This window comes from Microcaecilia unicolor, chromosome 14 (genome assembly GCF_901765095.1).
Source record: "Microcaecilia unicolor chromosome 14, aMicUni1.1, whole genome shotgun sequence".
In the NCBI taxonomy this organism is placed as follows: domain Eukaryota; kingdom Metazoa; phylum Chordata; class Amphibia; order Gymnophiona; family Siphonopidae; genus Microcaecilia; species Microcaecilia unicolor.
Window position 1 is genome coordinate 22,687,004 of NC_044044.1, and position 17,299 is coordinate 22,704,302.

The 17,299-nt window shown below is 43.5% G+C and overlaps 1 protein-coding gene across 1 annotated transcript; it reads left to right on the forward strand.

Moving 5' to 3' along the window:
* The first annotated feature begins 233 nt into the window (after positions 1-233).
* Positions 234-16,895, forward strand: LOC115457026 (vomeronasal type-2 receptor 26-like). The gene is made up of 6 exons (XM_030186451.1): positions 234-295; positions 4,767-5,058; positions 9,199-9,999; positions 12,440-12,667; positions 13,309-13,432; positions 15,922-16,895. The coding sequence occupies exons 1-6, from the start codon at positions 234-236 to the stop codon at positions 16,833-16,835; spliced, it is 2,421 nt and encodes an 806-aa protein (XP_030042311.1). The 3' UTR covers positions 16,836-16,895.
* Positions 16,896-17,299: the final 404 nt, after the last annotated feature.

Here is a 17,299-nt window from a genome sequence, read left to right on the forward strand (position 1 = left end):
CATCTGAAGACCTCTGTTGCAAAGGCCCTGAATGAAAGCGAAGCACTTCCTTACAACAGGACAGGGCAGGAAATACACAGAACCCAAAGTGAGGCTTGAAACACAGGGGAAGTGGAAACCCTACAGGACAGAAACAGGAAATACACACTGAACACCGAAGTGAGGCTTGGCAGCAGCAACACCGGGGGAAGTCTGGAGTGCTGGAACATCAGGACCGGAGTGGAACCTGGAATATGTCTGAGAAACGGAAAAAACAGTCCATAGCAAGCACAGGGCCCGGTCACCCGGGGGCAAGGTGAGTGCAGGCATGGAATACAGTCACAATCGTGACAGAGCCTTTACTGCCTCCTAAACAGATGGTCGTAACTGCTCATGTGGTAATTTTTTCCAAGTGGGCACACATTAATGCTAACATTAGCTCATGGCCATAAATGAAATAAACTGAAAATAAGGTGTTTTTTTTTTACAGCTGCAGTAAAAAAAGGCCTTAGTGCATGAAAGAAATCTATGTAAGGGCATGCAAGGACCATTTGTTACTGCAGCATAGTTAAAGGGCCCCTTAAATAAGTCAACTTCTGCATGACCTCCTGTTCTGATATTTATTTGGATTATGCTCACCCCTTTTTCAGTAGTAGCTCAAGGAGAGTTACGTTCAGGTACACTCTGTATTTTCCTGTCCCTGGAGAGCTCACAATCTAATTTTGTACCTGAGGCAATAGAGTGTTAAGGGGTCCTTTTACTAAGGGAGTAGAGGAGTGGCCTAGTGGTTAGAGCACTGGTCTTGCAATCCAGAGGTGGCCAGTTCAAAATCCCACCGCTACTCCTTGTGACCTTGGGCAAGTCACTTAACCCTGCATTGCCTCAGGTACAAACTTAGATTGTGAGCCCTCCTGGGACAGAGAAATATCCAGAGTACCTGAATGTAACTCACCTTGAGCTACTACTGAGAAAAGTGTGAGCAAAATCTAAATAAATAAATAAGGTGGGCTGAAAAATGGCCCACAGTAGGTAGACACATGTTTTGGGCGCATGCAGAATTATCTTTCACGCACCTATGAAAAATGCCGTTTCAAATTTTTGCAGAAAATGGACACGCAGCAAAATGAAAATTGCCATGTGTCCATTTTGCGTCTGAGACCTTACCGCAAGCCATCGACCTAGCTTTAAGGTCTCAAGTGGTAACCGGGCGGCAGTGGTCTACACGCATCAAATGTCACTTGACGTGCGTAGCTGCCCCACGCCAGAAAATAAAAATTATTTTTTTTCCGGTGCGTGTAGCGGACGAGCTCTAAAATTGAAACTACCACAAGGTGCCTACATAACAGGGCCCCTAGGTGAGCTGCCCAAGATCACAAGGAGCAACAGTGGGATTGGAACTGGTCACCTCTGAATGTCAAGACTGATGCTCTAACCACTAGGCTTCTCCTCCACTGTTATGATATGCTGGTGTAGAGTGTTTTCTTTGAAGTACAAGGTCACAGCGTCCTTCCTCACTAAGCCAGGGGAAAAGAGGTTTCACAACAGACATTACAGCAAAACATGTTCAGAGTTGTTTTCTCTCTCATGAATTTGCTATAACAGTATACTACTACACATAATTAAAAGTTGTATTTCCAGTTCACAACAGACCTGATAAAATGGATTATTACTGATGTGGACTTTATTTGCACTTAACCTGCCTGCAATTAGAGTTCAGCAGGGACAAAGGATGGAGCTGTTTATAGCAGTTCTCTGAAATGCACATCCACTTGGATTGCTGGAAGGATTCCCGATTTAGCCCTAGCTGGCAACTGAGAACATTTTAAAAGACGGTCTCTGTATATTTCTCCTCACTGTTCAGGTAACTTGTATATCATTCAAGAATATTATACGATGACATCGTGCCTACGGAAGAGAAAATGATTTTTCATCTCATGTTTCTGGTACCGAGCAAGGTCTTCGTCTTGGTTTCGGCAGCAAATCCAAGCACCCCAATTCAGAAACTCGGGTCTATTTGTTCTCCTGAAATTCATAAAACATGCATCTACCTAAAAAAAGGGGACGTGCTTTTAGGTGGGATAATTCAGATGTCTGATTGCATCGCATTTCATGCCGACCCGTTTTTTCCATTTTATTATATATTCCATACATGCGTTGGGTAAGTAGTTTTTATGATTTTACTTGTGTTTAACTGTCGTTTCTTTCTTTACAACATGCGTAAAATCCGCCCCTTTCTTTCCGAGCACTCTACCAAAACCCTCATCCACACCCTTGTCACCTCTCGTTTAGACTACTGCAATCTGCTTCTTGCTGGCCTCCCACTTAGTCATCTCTCCCCTCTCCAGTCGGTTCAAAACTCTGCTGCCCGTCTCGTCTTCTGCCAGGGTCGCTTTACTCATACTACCCCTCTCTTCAAGTCGCTTCACTGGCTCCCTATCCGTTTCGCATCCTGTTCAAACTTCTTCTACTAACCTATAAATGTACTCACTCTGCTGCACCCCAGTATCTCTCCACACTCGTCCTTCCCTACACCCCTTCCCGTGCACTCCGCTCCATGGATCCTTCTTATCTGTTCCCTTCTCCACTACTGCCAACTCCAGACTTCGCGCCTTCTGTCTTGCTGCACCCTACGCCTGGAATAAACTTCCTGAGCCCCTACGTCTTGCCCCATCCTTGGCCACCTTTAAATCTAGACTGAAAGCCCACCTCTTTAACATTGCTTTTGACTCGTAACCACTTGTAACCACTCGCCTCCACCTACCCTCCTCTCTTCCTTCCCGTTCACATTAATTGATTTGATTTGCTTACTTTATTTATTTTTTGTCTATTAGATTGTAAGCTCTTTGAGCAGGGACTGTCTTTCTTCTATGTTTGTGCAGCGCTGCGTACGTCTTGTAGCGCTATAGAAATGCTAAATAGTAGTAGTAGTAGTAGTAACATTTAGGGGGCCTTTGTAAAACGCTACCTTAATAAATTACTCTTACTGCGTGGCCATGCGGGGGGGGGGGGGGGGGGAGCACTTACCACCACCCACGGAAGGTGCTAAATTACCGCAGGATTAGTGCCACGTTATAAAATAAACATTTTTTTCCAACGTGCTTGATATGACGCTCAAGGTAGAACTACCACCAGTGGCCACGTTGGGCTGCCTGTAGGTCTGGGTTAGTGTGCGGTAAGTCCTGCATTGGGCTTACTGATGCTTTGTAAAATGTGTTTTCCGTGAGCTTTACTCATACTACCCCTCTCCTCGTCGCTTCACTGGCTCCCTATCCGTTTTCGCATCCTGTTCAAACTTCTTTTACTAACCTATAAATGTACTCACTCTGCTGCTCCCCAGTATCTCTCCACACTCGTCCTTCCCTACACCCCTTCCCTTCCTCTCCATGGATAAATCCTTCTTATCTGTTCCCTTCTCCGCTACTGCCAACTCCAGACTTCGCGCCTTCTGTCTCGCTGCACCCTACGCCTGGAATAAACTTCCTGAGCCCATATGTCTTGCCCCATCCTTGGCCACTTTTAAATCTAGACTGAAAGCCCACCTCTTTAACATTGCTTTTGACTCGTAACCACTTGTAACCACTCGCCTCCACCTACCCTCCTCTCCTCCTTCCTGTACACATTAATTGATTTGATTACTTTATTTTTTGTCTATTAGATTGTAAGCTCTTTGAGCAGGGACTGTCTTTCTTCTATGTTTGTGCAGCGCTGCGTACGCCTTGTAGCGCTATGCTAAATAGTAGTAGTAGTCTCTTGTAATCAGAGGTGATATTGTGATGTCATAATGCCTCAGGCCACCAATAAGAGCCAACCTCATCAGTGATGTCACAATGGCTTGATTGTCCTATACTTGGCTCACTTTTATTACATAGCTCTTTGAGCAGGGACTGTCTTTCTTCTATGTTTGTGCAGCGCTGCGTACGCCTTGTAGCGCTATAGAAATGCTAATAGTAGTAGTAGTAGTCTCTTGTAATCAGAGGTGATATTGTGATGTCATAATGCCTCAGGCCACCAATAAGAGCCAACCTCATCAGTGATGTCACAATGGCTTGATTGTCCTATACTTGGCTCACTTTTATTACATAGCTCTTTGAGCAGGGACTGTCTTTCTTCTATGTTTGTGCAGCGCTGTGTACGCCTTGTAGCGCTATAGAAATGCTAAATAGTAGTAGTAGTCTCTTGTAATCAGAGGTGATATTGTGATGTCATAATGCCTCAGGCCACCAATAAGAGCCAACCTCATCAGTGATGTCACAATGGCTTGATTGTCCTATACTTGGCTCACTTTTATTACATAGCTCTTTGAGCAGGGACTGTCTTTCTTCTATGTTTGTGCAGCGCTGCGTATGCTTTGTAGCGCTATAGAAATGCTAAATAGTAGTAGTAGTAGTAGTAGCACTTATGCCGGCCATACATATAACTTACAGTCTTCCATAAATGATGTAAATAAGTGTGCAGCCCCGCCCCCACCCACCCTCTGTTCAGACTCCACCAATAAGAACATCCACCAGCAAAGTATGGACTATTGAAGATATGCTCAGATCTGCAGAAGACAGCACAGCTGAATTATTACATTCAGATACCAATATATATCGAAAGACTTATACAATTACTGCTTTAGGTTCTGGGGTTTCAGTAGTATAATGGCAAATGGTGCAGGAGATAAGCATTATGGAGAATTTGCTGCTCTCTAAATTTAAATATGTAAATGAATCAAAGAATTAGTTTTAGAAATAATAAATAAATAATCAATCAAATGAATATTAAACATATAATAACTTTACTTACAGATTTTCTCTCAGATACTATCGACATCTCTTGGCCTTTTATTATGCCATTGAGGAGATCAACCGAAATCCTATGATATTACCCAACATTACCCTGGGCTTCCATATAACTGATTCATGCACCGAGGGAATGATTTCACTGTGTAAAGCTTTGATTATCTTATCAGGGGAAAAGGACCCTGTTCCTGGGTACAGTTGTCACCAGCAAGGTCGCTTGGCTGGTGTCATCGGAAGCCTCTCTTCAGGGACATCAGGTGTAATAGCCAAACTTACAGGGACCTACAGATACCCACAGGTACAGGAAGCATATGCCCATTTATAACTCTGGGGTTTGCTGTGTCATTGTCTGCTTTGTCCTGTCCTTGTTTTGTGAACCTGTATTAGTACTGGTGATGTTTCAGTTGTTTTGAGGTGAGCTTGAAACATAGAACCTACCATTGTGTGAACAGGCCTCTTTACGGCATTCTACTCTGACTTCTGTCTTTGATGAATTTGATGCTCCCAAAACTGTGACTGACTGAATCTAATAGGCAGCTCTGGTACCATGATGGTTTAAGGTTACTTAAATGTCAATTCTGTCAGGCGGAACACTGCCGGAGGAAGTCCAAATGACTGAGTGATCGAAATCTCTGGCATATTAAATGCTGTCAATACAATCTTTATTTGCAAAGACTAAACAAACCTTCTCTTCAGCCAGAACCATTAACCGCCTCATTTTCGAAAGAGAAAGACACCCATATTTCGACCCAAATCGGGAGATGGGCGTCTTCCTCCCGTAGGCACCCAAATCGGTATAACCAAAAGCCGATTTTGAGCGTCTTCAACTGCAATCTGTCGCGGAAACGGGCAAAGTTGATAGGGGTGTGTCGGAGGCGTGGTGAAGGCGGAACTGGAGTGTGTTTATTGGGCGAGGAGAGATGGGCGTCCTTGGCTGATAATCGAAAAAAGAAAGGCGTTTTTAGCGTGAATTTGGGTCACTTTTTTTGGACCCTTTTTTTTCACAAACAAGTCCCAAAAAGTGCCCTAAATGACCAGATGACCACCGGAGGGAATCGGGGATGACCACCCCTGATTCCCCCAGTGGTCACTAATCCCCTCCCACCAAAAAAAACAAACAAACTTTTTTTTCCAGCCTGTATGCCAGCCTCAAATGCCATACCTAGCTCCATCACAGCAGTATGCAGGTCCCTGGAGCAGTTGTTAGGGGGTGCAGTGGACTTCAGCCAGGTGGACCCAGACCTATCCCCCCCACCTGTTCCACTTCTGGTGGTTAAAGTAGAGCCCTTCAACCCCCTCCCCCCAAAACCCACTCTACCCACATATAGGTGCCCCCTTTCACCCATAAGGGCTAGGATAATGGTGTAGAGTTGTGGGGAGTGGGATTTGGGGGGATTTGAGGGGCTCAGCACCCAAGGTAAGGGAGGTATGCACCTGGGAGCTATTTGTATATTTTTTTAGAATTTTAGTAAGTGCCCCCTAGGGTGCCCTGTTGGTGTCCTGGCATGTGAGGGGGCCCAGTACACTATGAATGCTGGCTCCTCCCACGGCCAAATGCCTTGGATTTCGCTGGGTTTGAGATCACCGCAGTTTTTTCCATTATCGCTGAAAAACAAAAGCGGCCATCTCAACCCCGGCTAAATCCAAGGCATTTGGCCGGGCTAAACCGTATTATCGAAAAAAAAGATGGCCGACCATCTTTTTCAATAATACGGTTCCAGTCAGCTGTTGCGCTGACACCAAAATAGATCGCCGGTGAACTATTTCACCGGCAACGTTCGATTATGCCCCTCCATGAGAACCATCTCCTGTTCACTGGATCCATGTCCCTCAGCCTGGATAAAATTGCCAAATTTGTGTCTTTTTTCTCCTCTGTTATCTATTGTAAATTCTAGACTACCATATGGTGTAGTTTCTTATGACTGGAAAATAGCATCATTAAGACCCATTTTGAAAAACCCCACTTCGGATCCCTCTCTACCTGTTAATTGTAGGCTGGTTTCTAACTTGTGCTTTCTTTCGAAGATACTTGAGAAGATTATTTTCTGCAACTAAGTCAATTTGTTAAAAAACACTAGTTTTTCATCCCCATCAATCGGTCTTTAGCTTCTTTTAAAGTGAAGTATGGTCTAACTTTGATAATCATTATTTCACTTTAGCTGTTTCTCTTGACCTCTCTGCGGCTTTCAACCTAGTGGATCATTCTTTGTTGTTCTCACAACTTTCATCATTGGGGATCACTGGCACTGTCTTTCAATGGTTCCAGTCTTTTCTCACAGGTCGTTCCTTTCATGTCACTGTTGATCAGTCCACCTCTTTGCGAATCACTGCCTTGTGTTAAATAGTAACGAAATGGTTGCCTGTTGGCTAACTGATCATTATACTGCCCTTACTACTCCAGTTTTACTGTTTGGTACCCATATTTCTCCAGTTCCTAGTTTCAAGTATTTAGGAGTCCTTTTTGACTTTGCTTTCCCTTTCGAACCACAGGTTGCTGCTGTATGCAAATCCCAATTCCTTCTGCTATGCCAACTAAGATCGGTTCATGCATTTTTGTTGATCATGATACATTCCATTCACTTATTTTTGTCCCTTTTTATGACTCGCATGGACTACTGTAACATTATATATTTAGGGAATACTAAAATTCTGCGTACTAGGCTTCAGACACTTCAAAACACAGCTATCTGTTTATTTTTCCACTTATGCTTCACAAGAGCATCTCTGGTTGCCTATTCAGTATCGTATCCAGTTTGAAGCTTTATTATTAGGTTTCAAGGCTTTCCGACAAGGTACCCCTCTATATCTGGCCTCTTTGACTATCCCACATTCTTCACCTCGAGTGTTACACTCTTTAAATGGTCAACGTATGACTTTACCAGGGCCTTGTTTTGAATGATTAGAGGCAACTCGTTGCTGTGTGTTTTTTTTTTTGCAGTCCCTTATCTTTGGAATTCTATGCCTTTACCTTTTCAAGAAATTAAAGGTAATGCTGAAGACCTGGCTATTTGAACAAACCTACTCTGGTTGATTGGGACGGCTTGCAGGGTACCAGTGCTTGAGAAATCTTAGCAAATCAACGGCTTCTTTTACAAAGCCGCGCTATCGATTCTCGGTGCGGCAAACGAGAGGACGCCCATTCAATTCCTATGGGCTTCCTCTCATCTGTTGCGCAGGAATCGCTAGCACGGCTTGTAAAAGAAGCCGTTGATTTGCTAAGATTTCTTTTTCCATTAATACAGTAGAGAGGTGTGGTAGCCGTGTTAGTCCACTTTTAAAGACAATCAATAGAAATAAAACAAAATAAAACATGGAAAAGAAAATAAGATACCTTTTTTATTGGATATAACTTAATACATTTCTTAATTAGCTTTCGAAGGCTGACCTTCTTCGTCAGATCGGGAATAAGCAAATGTTGGTAGATGACAGTATATAAGACAGTATGTAAAGTGAAATGCTTTGATGTTTCACTTATATATACTGTCATCTACCAACATTTGCTTATTTCCAATCTGACCAAGAAGGGCAACCTTCGAAAGCTAATCAAGAAATGTATTAAGTTATGTCCAATAAACATGTCTCTTTGCTTCAGTTGAAAAATCCTAGGGGCCCTTTTACTAAGCCGCGTAGGTGCCTATATGTGCCCAGTATGTGCCAATTCAGAACTACCACCCAGCTACCACGTGGCCAGGGTGCTGATTTCATTTTGTACACGCATCCAGTAGGCACGCTGGAAATTTTCTGACGCACGGCACTAACCAGGTGGTAATCGGCATTATACGCATGCTGATGATTACTGCCTGGTTAATGCGTGAGACCTTACGGCTAAGTGAATGGGTGGCGGTAAGGTCTGAGGCCCAAAATGGACGTGCCCCAGTTTTCATTTTGCCGCACGTCCATTTTACGGCCAAAAGAAAAAGGCCTTTTTTGTAGGTGTGCTGAAAAATAGACCTACACGCATCCAATACACCCATCTACAATAGCACACGCCATTTTTCTTCACACTTTAGTAAAGAACCTCCTACTGCGCAGCACTCCCGTTGTTAACAACAAGAGTCATGCTTTGTATTGATATTTATTGTATTGATATTGATATTAAATGGACGTAGGAAAAATACACTATTTCTGGGACAAGCAGTACAAAATGCTTTGCTCCGTGGATCTTGTCGGGTGAGTGTGACCTGGATTGGCCACTGTCAGAGACAGGGTGTTGGGCTAGATGGACCTTTAGTCTGTCCCAGTGTGGCGATGCTTATGTCTTATTTGTTATTTCAATGTTTTTTTTACTGCTGTAATTGTCTATTGCCTATGTTTGATTTATTCTTACTGTACACTGCCTTGAGTGAATTGTTTCAAAATGGTGGTAAATAAATCCTAATAAATAAATAAACAAAGCAGTGAAAGAGTGACTTCTCCTTTGATTTTGTTTTAATTACAGATCAGTTATGGAGCGATGGATCTGCTCTTTAATAACCGAATTGAATTTCCATTCTTTTATCGCACTGTCCCGAATGATCATTCTCAGTTTCAGGGTTTGATTCAGCTCCTGATTCTCTTCAGATGGAATTGGGTGGGGATTCTCACTTTAGATGATGAAAGCGATCAGAGAACCTGTGTAGAACTAAAAAGGGAGATTGTCAGGAGCGGCAACTGTGTAGCTTTTGTGGAAGTGGTATCCAGCATCTTTCACGTTGCTGACCGACAGATTCATCAGGTTATCAACGTGGTCAGAAAATCATTGGCCAATGTGGTTATTCTCCTCAGCACTAAAAGTTACTTTGTATTAAATTTCTGCTATCGTGTAGATTGGCGTAAAGAAGTCAATAAAGTGTGGATCATCTCTGCTGCCTCCTCTTCCCTTGCAAACATAAATACTCCAGGCACGATTACAACTTGTATCACATTCAACAGTTCTCTAGTATTTAGCATTGCTAAAGGTGAGATCCCAGGATTCAGAGAGTTCCTTTACAGTATCCACTCATCCGGATTCTCAGAACTCTCCTTCCTGCAGCCTCTCCGGGAGCACAAATTTGGTTGTGATCCGTTGTCCAGTTTGTCCAGATGCTCAGGACAGGGCATGCGGTCTAACCTATCTCATTGGCATTTCAGTATGGATAATTTTCATTTCACTTATAGTCTCTACACCGCGATCTACGCCATGGCTCATGCTTTGCACGACATGTACGCAGACAAGACTCAATCTGGGGAAGATCTAAAACTGGAATTCCAACCATGGCAGGTAAATGATCATGACACATCTTTGTCCTAGCAGTTAATGTGGTGTTACCTGCGCATTAAGGAGTGAATTCTATACAGTGGGGGAAATAAGTATTTGATCCCTTGCTGATTTTGTAAGTTTGCCCACTGACAAAGACATGAGCAGCCCATAATTGAAGGGTAGGTTATTGGTAACAATGAGAGATAGCACATCACAAATTAAATCCGGAAAATCACATTGTGGAAAGTATATGAATTTATTTGCATTCTGCAGAGGGAAATAAGTATTTGATCCCCCACCAACCAGTAAGAGATCTGGCCCCTACAGACCAGGTAGATGCTCCAAATCAACTCGTTACCTGCATGACAGACAGCTGTCGGCAATGGTCACCTGTATGAAAGACACCTGTCCACAGACTCAGTGAATCAGTCAGACTCTAACCTCTACAAAATGGCCAAGAGCAAGGAGCTGTCTAAGGATGTCAGGGACAAGATCATACACCTGCACAAGGCTGGAATGGGCTACAAAACCATCAGTAAGACGCTGGGCGAGAAGGAGTCAACTGTTGGTGCCATAGTAAGAAAATGGAAGAAGTACAAAATGACTGTCAATCGACAAAGATCTGGGGCTCCACGCAAAATCTCACCTCGTGGGGTATCCTTGATCATGAGGAAGGTTAGAAATCAGCCTACAACTACAAGGGGGGAACTTGTCAATGATCTCAAGGCAGCTGGGACCACTGTCACCACGAAAACCATTGGTAACACATTACGACATAACGTATTGCAATCCTGCAGTGCCCGCAAGGTCCCCCTGCTCCGGAAGGCACATGTGACGGCCCGTCTGAAGTTTGCCAGTGAACACCTGGATGATGCCGAGAGTGATTGGGAGAAGGTGCTGTGGTCAGATGAGACAAAAATTGAGCTCTTTGGCATGAACTCAACTCGCCGTGTTTGGAGGAAGAGAAATGCTGCCTATGACCCAAAGAACACCGTCCCCACTGTCAAGCATGGAGGTGGAAATGTTATGTTTTGGGGGTGTTTCTCTGCTAAGGGCACAGGACTACTTCACCGCATCAATGGGAGAATGGATGGGGCCATGTACCGTACAATTCTGAGTGACAACCTCCTTCCCTCCGCCAGGGCCTTAAAAATGGGTCGTGGCTGGGTCTTCCAGCACGACAATGACCCAAAACATACAGCCAAGGCAACAAAGGAGTGGCTCAGGAAGAAGCACATTAGGGTCATGGAATGGCCTAGCCAGTCACCAGACCTTAATCCCATTGAAAACTTATGGAGGGAGCTGAAGCTGCGAGTTGCCAAGCGACAGCCCAGAACTCTTAATGATTTAGAGATGATCTGCAAAGAGGAGTGGACCAAAATTCCTCCTGACATGTGTGCAAACCTCATCATCAACTACAGAAGACGTCTGACCGCTGTGCTTGCCAACAAGGGTTTTGCCACCAAGTATTAGGTCTTGTTTGCCAGAGGGATTAAATACTTATTTCCCTCTGCAGAATGCAAATAAATTCATATACTTTCCACAATGTGATTTTCCGGATTTAATTTGTGATGTGCTATCTCTCACTGTTACCAATAACCTACCCTTCAATTATGGGCTGCTCATGTCTTTGTCAGTGGGCAAACTTACAAAATCAGCAAGGGATCAAATACTTATTTCCCCCACTGTATATGGCATCTAAAAAAATTGGTGTAGAAAAAAGTGCTATTCAATAAGCCATGCTTAAAGTTAGGAAGGGCTTATAGAATACCATTTAAGCTCATACGTCGCGCCTAAGTCTAGGCACCTCCATTTGAAAGTGTGGTGAAAATGCTGGTTCCTAAATTTAGGTGGTGTCCCTTGGAGGGGGCTGTGAAATGGGCTTGCGCAAAAAGTTAAAACTAGCGTGCGCCTATTTATGGCCTGAGCCCTTACCTCCCGCTATTGACTTAGCGGTAAGGGCTCACACGCTACCCATGCGGTAATCACGCATCATGCGCCAACGTGGCCTCGATGCCCATTACTGCTGGGAACGCCCCGCAGTAGAAAATAGAAAAATATTTTCTATCGTGGGATTCGGCGAACGCCAAACTTGGAATTACCTCCGGCTGCATGTGCTAACCTGGCAGTAGTGCAGAGTTGGCGCTCATTACCAGCGCATTAGCGCTCCCATGGCTTTATAAAAGGGCCCCTATATTTACTCATTCTAAAAATCAACCTAGCAGGGTATTTCGTAGAAGCTGTAGTCTCCTGTGTTGACACTGGACATGGCACAAAATGAAACTTTTTTTGGCTGCTAATCCCTACCTTTTAGTGGTAGCTGAATACGAATTACATGCAGTCACAGTAAGTGTTTCCTTGAATTAGTTCAAGTTCGATTCTAGTGAATATTAATGCCAATTTTCAAGTTTCAACCCTTTGCTTAGATACAATTTTTTAAATCATTTCATTCCATTTGTAGCTCAACCGATATATTAAGGCGGTACGCTTCAAAACCTCTGGTGGACAGGAGGTTTTCTTTGATGACAAAGGGAATGCACCCGGATACTTTGACATTGTAAACTGGATCCTGCTCCCTGGTGGCTCCTTAGACAGCATCAAAGTTGGAAGCTTCAATCAATCAGCTCCAGAGGGCCAGCAGCTCATTGTTAACCAAAGTGCCATCTTGTGGAATCCTTACTTTAACCAGGCATGGCAATAGCTATTGAATCTTTTGAGAAAAAAAGAGAAAAACATCTAAAAAGTGTCATAAAGTGGCATTTGCACGTATTTCTTCTCAAAAATTTCAAATCATTATTTTTGAAACCTATTTTGCAGACTTTTATTTTTGCAGTTCATCTGCAGTGCATACAAATCAGAAGGGGGTTATGTCAAGGGCCTGTCGGAGGGTGGGATTAGGCCGTTCCTAACACTTGAGCCTTTTCCTCCCATAATGGAACAAAAGAAAAACATCCAGAGCTACAATTTCAATGTTTTGGTCTAGACCTGTTTTTAAGCACAACCACCATAGATAGATTTTGGGGGTCTGATAGGAAGCAGAAGGGACTGGGTTTGTTCACTCTGGGCTGGCAGGAAGGTTGGGTATTAGAATAGGAAGCCTCCCACTTATTGCTGTAAGTTATTTGCAATGTATGTTTTACTTACACGCCATCAGTTGAGCTAGGTATAATGTGCTTTTTGTGTAGCAACTCTAGTGGCTGTGTGGAAGCTTGGGTATGTTCTCTTTAGGGAGGAAATTTAAGGATTTTATTTCAGTTTAGCACACTGAAAGATCTGGAAGCAGAATTAATAGACAATAGAGTCTGTTTCTCTCGTTCTTTCTTTTTTCAGACTCCCCGCTCTGTGTGCTCTGAGAGCTGTGTTCCCGGGTACAGGAAAGTTCTCCCGCCTGGGAAGCCGGTCTGCTGCTTTGACTGTGTCCCTTGCTCTGAAGGAGAATTCTCCAACACATCAGGTAAACAAACTGCATCATATCATTTCATGAATATGGGATACCTACACTGATCAAATTAATGCCTATAAACACAGGTACACATATGTTCACAGGCAAGAAATATCTTGCAGTGAGCTGCCAACTGATGGATCTCATCAGCAGTAAACCCCCTGAGGCAGAGGACATAGCAGATGGATCCATCTTCAGAAGCCACAGCAATCATGGGGCTTCTGCAGCGTCAGGAACAAGTTCTTGTGGAAGGTACCAGCAAGTTCTGGGAAAACCTTGGTCCAAGGGTCACCCTCTGAGTTCAGTTTCCAGGAGAGACAAAATCAGTAACATGTTTCAGAGCAAAAAAACGTATTCAAATTCACAGTAAAATAGTCTACAGCTAGACAGGTCAAGTTACAAAAATGAGCATGTGACACATGCATTTGGTCCTCTTCCCAACCTCACAAACCTAAATGTGCTTTTTTCACATCTCCCTAACCCCAAAGTCTGGTTTCGGTATCTCTTTTTCTCTCCCTTCTATTCTGTTCCTTCCTTCCCTCCCCTTGTTCTGGCATTTCTCATGCTCCTTCCTCTCCCTTCCCTGCCACTACCGTGCAAACTTGCTAAAGGTTGCTGTAGCAGAAGTGCTAAAAGCTGACTGTCAATGAACATCCTGGGACCTTCTTTCTACTGTCCCTGCCTCCTTTGACATGACTTCCTGTTTCTGATGGGGCAAGACCTAGCAGAGAGAATCTGGGCCGGTTGGAGGCAGCCTGTTGGAAAGTTTGAAGGGCCACTTAGGAGAATGGAAAAGGAAGTGATGCCATGACAAGAGTAGGGGAAGGGAAGAGATGCTGGGATCTGTGGGTAATGGAGGAAAAGGTAGAGATGATGGACTCATGGGGGCAAGCACCATGGAGGAAATAGGGAGGGAAGAGATGCTGGCTCTTAGGGGGCAGGAAGGATAGAAGAAATATATAGAGATGCTGGCACTGGGAGGGTGTGAGGAAGGAAGGAAAGAGTCCGGAGAGAAGGAGGACACGTGGAAAGGGACTAGGAACACAGAGGGGTGATACTGGATATGTGTGTGTGTGTGTGGGGAGGGGGGGGGCGGCTAGGGATAGAGAGTAGCAATGCTGGCCAAGTGAAGGGCAACGGACACAGAAGGGTGATATTGGGCATGTAGAAGTAGAAAGGTACACAGAAGGGTGATCCTGGACAGAGGAGAAGGCATGTGGACTCAGACAGGACATGATAAAAAGAGGACACATAGAGGAGAGGGGGAGATATACAACATGGTGGGAGGATGTGGTAGGGACACAGAGGGGAGAAGATGCACAGGGTAAATAGGTTTCAGAGGGAAGGTAGACATGAAGAGAGAAGAAATGCCAAATGGACAAGGAAACTGTAGCAAGACAGTTAAGAGAAGACAAAGGAAAACAGAAACCAGAGAGACTGGGACCAACATGATTAAAAAAATAAAATGACAAATGTACTTTATTTTCTTCTTATTGATTAGAATATATCAGTTTTTGGAATGAACATCTATCATAGCTGCTGTTAGACATGGCTGGGTCCCCCAGAAAAATCTCATTGCTTGGCTTTCAATCTCGGGCATAGTGGTTATAAATCTCGATGAGCTACCCTTGATGTCTCGTTCATACTCCTAGGTTCGAAGAATCTTTTTCCTAGGCCCCTGTGTATCCTCTAAGGCCAACTCTATATATGTTCCCCCAATTAAAGGAAGTCTCTATATCCTCCTCAACTACAGGTTAAGTATCTTTAACAGATGAAGACTGGCATCAGAATCCTGCACAGGTCCCTTTAACTCTGAGATTCAGCTTATGGTGTTTCTTTTGAGTCTTACCACCCCTTTTAAAGAATCAGATGACTATTTCTTTATCTTTCCTCCTGGGGCATCTTGCAACCTTGAGGCTCCTTATAACATCAGAAGAAGCAACTACTGGTACAGTGACTTAACTAACCAAAGAAAAAGTATTGCTCTCAGACCAGTGGTTCTCAAACCTGTACTGGAGACCACCAGCCAGTCAGGTTGTCCCTAATAGATTTATATCACAAAGAACTTGAGAATCAGTATTCTATCTAGTTACAAACATCAATACTCATATACTCCAAGTAACTTCCAATCTTTGTTTAGTAATTATTCCACAACTCTTTATTACAATTCAGTACAAATGTCAAATGTCCAGAAGTGTTTGTTTAAAACCAGTATCTCTCACTCCTCATTCATACCATGCATACTCAATCAAACTTTATTCCCATCTACAATGCATATAATACAAAACACAAAACTCTACAGAAGCCCTGAAAGCATGGTTAAACAGAAGGATGGATGCAGATTTTGGAGAATAAAGTACATTTTGAATTTTTCTTGAATTTCCCTATAGCAAACAAAAAAAATTGTACATCTAAACTAGTCCCACCTTTTTCCTAAAATGTCTGAATGATTGGTATAAAAAATTTAAACGATAAGAATTAATGCGTACTTTCTTCCATAGATGCTGAGAACTGTGTGAAGTGTCCTGAAGACCAATGGCCAAGTAAGCGGAAGGATCAATGTCTCCCAAGAGCTACGGAATTCTTGTCTTATGATGATCTTTTGGGAGCAGCTTTGGCTTCCATTGCTGTTCTCTTCGCCATCGTCACAGCTATAGTACTTGGAATCTTTATTAAATATCGAGATACTCCTGTGGTGAGGGCCAATAACCGGGATCTCAGCTACATCCTCTTAATCTCCCTCATTCTGTCTTTCCTCGGTTCTTTGGTATTCGTAGGCCCTGTTGGAAGCATAACCTGTCTGCTCCGACAAGTGTCGTTTGGGATTATTTTTACGATTGCTGTTTCTTCTGTGCTGGCAAAAACCATCACAGTTCTCCTTGCCTTCAAAGCCACCAACCCAAGCAGCAAGTTAAGCAAATGGGTCGGGAGAAGAGTTTCCAGTTATCTAGTCCTTCTCTGCTTCTTGGGTGAAGTTGCTTTATGCATTGCATGGCTGCTTATCTCTCCTCCATTTCCAGACTATGACATACAGTCTGAAAAAGGGAAGATGATACTACAGTGTAATGAAGGATCCACCATCGCATTTTACAGTGTGATAGGATACATTGGGTTTTTGGCTCTCCTAAGTTTAATTGTGGCTTTCCTAGTAAGGAAGTTGCCTGGCAGTTTCAATGAGGCTCAGCATATCACTTTCAGCATGCTGGTGTTCTTCAGTGTTTGGGTGTCCTTCATCCCAGCCTACCTGAGCACCAAAGGCAAATACACGGTGGCTGTGGAGATCTTTGCCATCTTGGCTTCCAGTGCTGGACTGCTGGGCTGTATATTCACCCCCAAGTGCTATATTATTCTGTTCAGGCCTTCCCTGAACACAAAGGGTCATTTAATTGTGAAAAACCATTCAAAACAAAGGTAAACGGTAAAGCTATATTCCCGGATTCTATATATGGTGCCCCAATTTGAGTGCCTAGCGAAGATGCACAAGCAAATTAATTCACTTACAAGCCAATTAATAGCAAAACATTCATGTTAATCAATTATTTCAGTTAATTGCCATTATTAAATATTTGTGTGCACATCCTGGGTGCTATTCTATAACTTTACCGAAATCCACTAGTGCGTAACTCAAAAGGTGGTGCAGAAAGGGGGCTGGACAGGGGCATTCCAAAAAATTGTGCATGGAATGATAGAATAGCACCATTCCTGCACCCAAATGCCAAGGTTTGGGCACCAATATTTCCACTAGGTCTCAATAGGTGTAAATGCTGATACCCAAAAATTTGGACCCGGGAATGGGCTCCAAGTGCTATTCTGTGATGAACGATTAACTCAGAGCACCCTTTATAGAACAGCGTTTCACGCCAATTTTTTCTGGCGTCC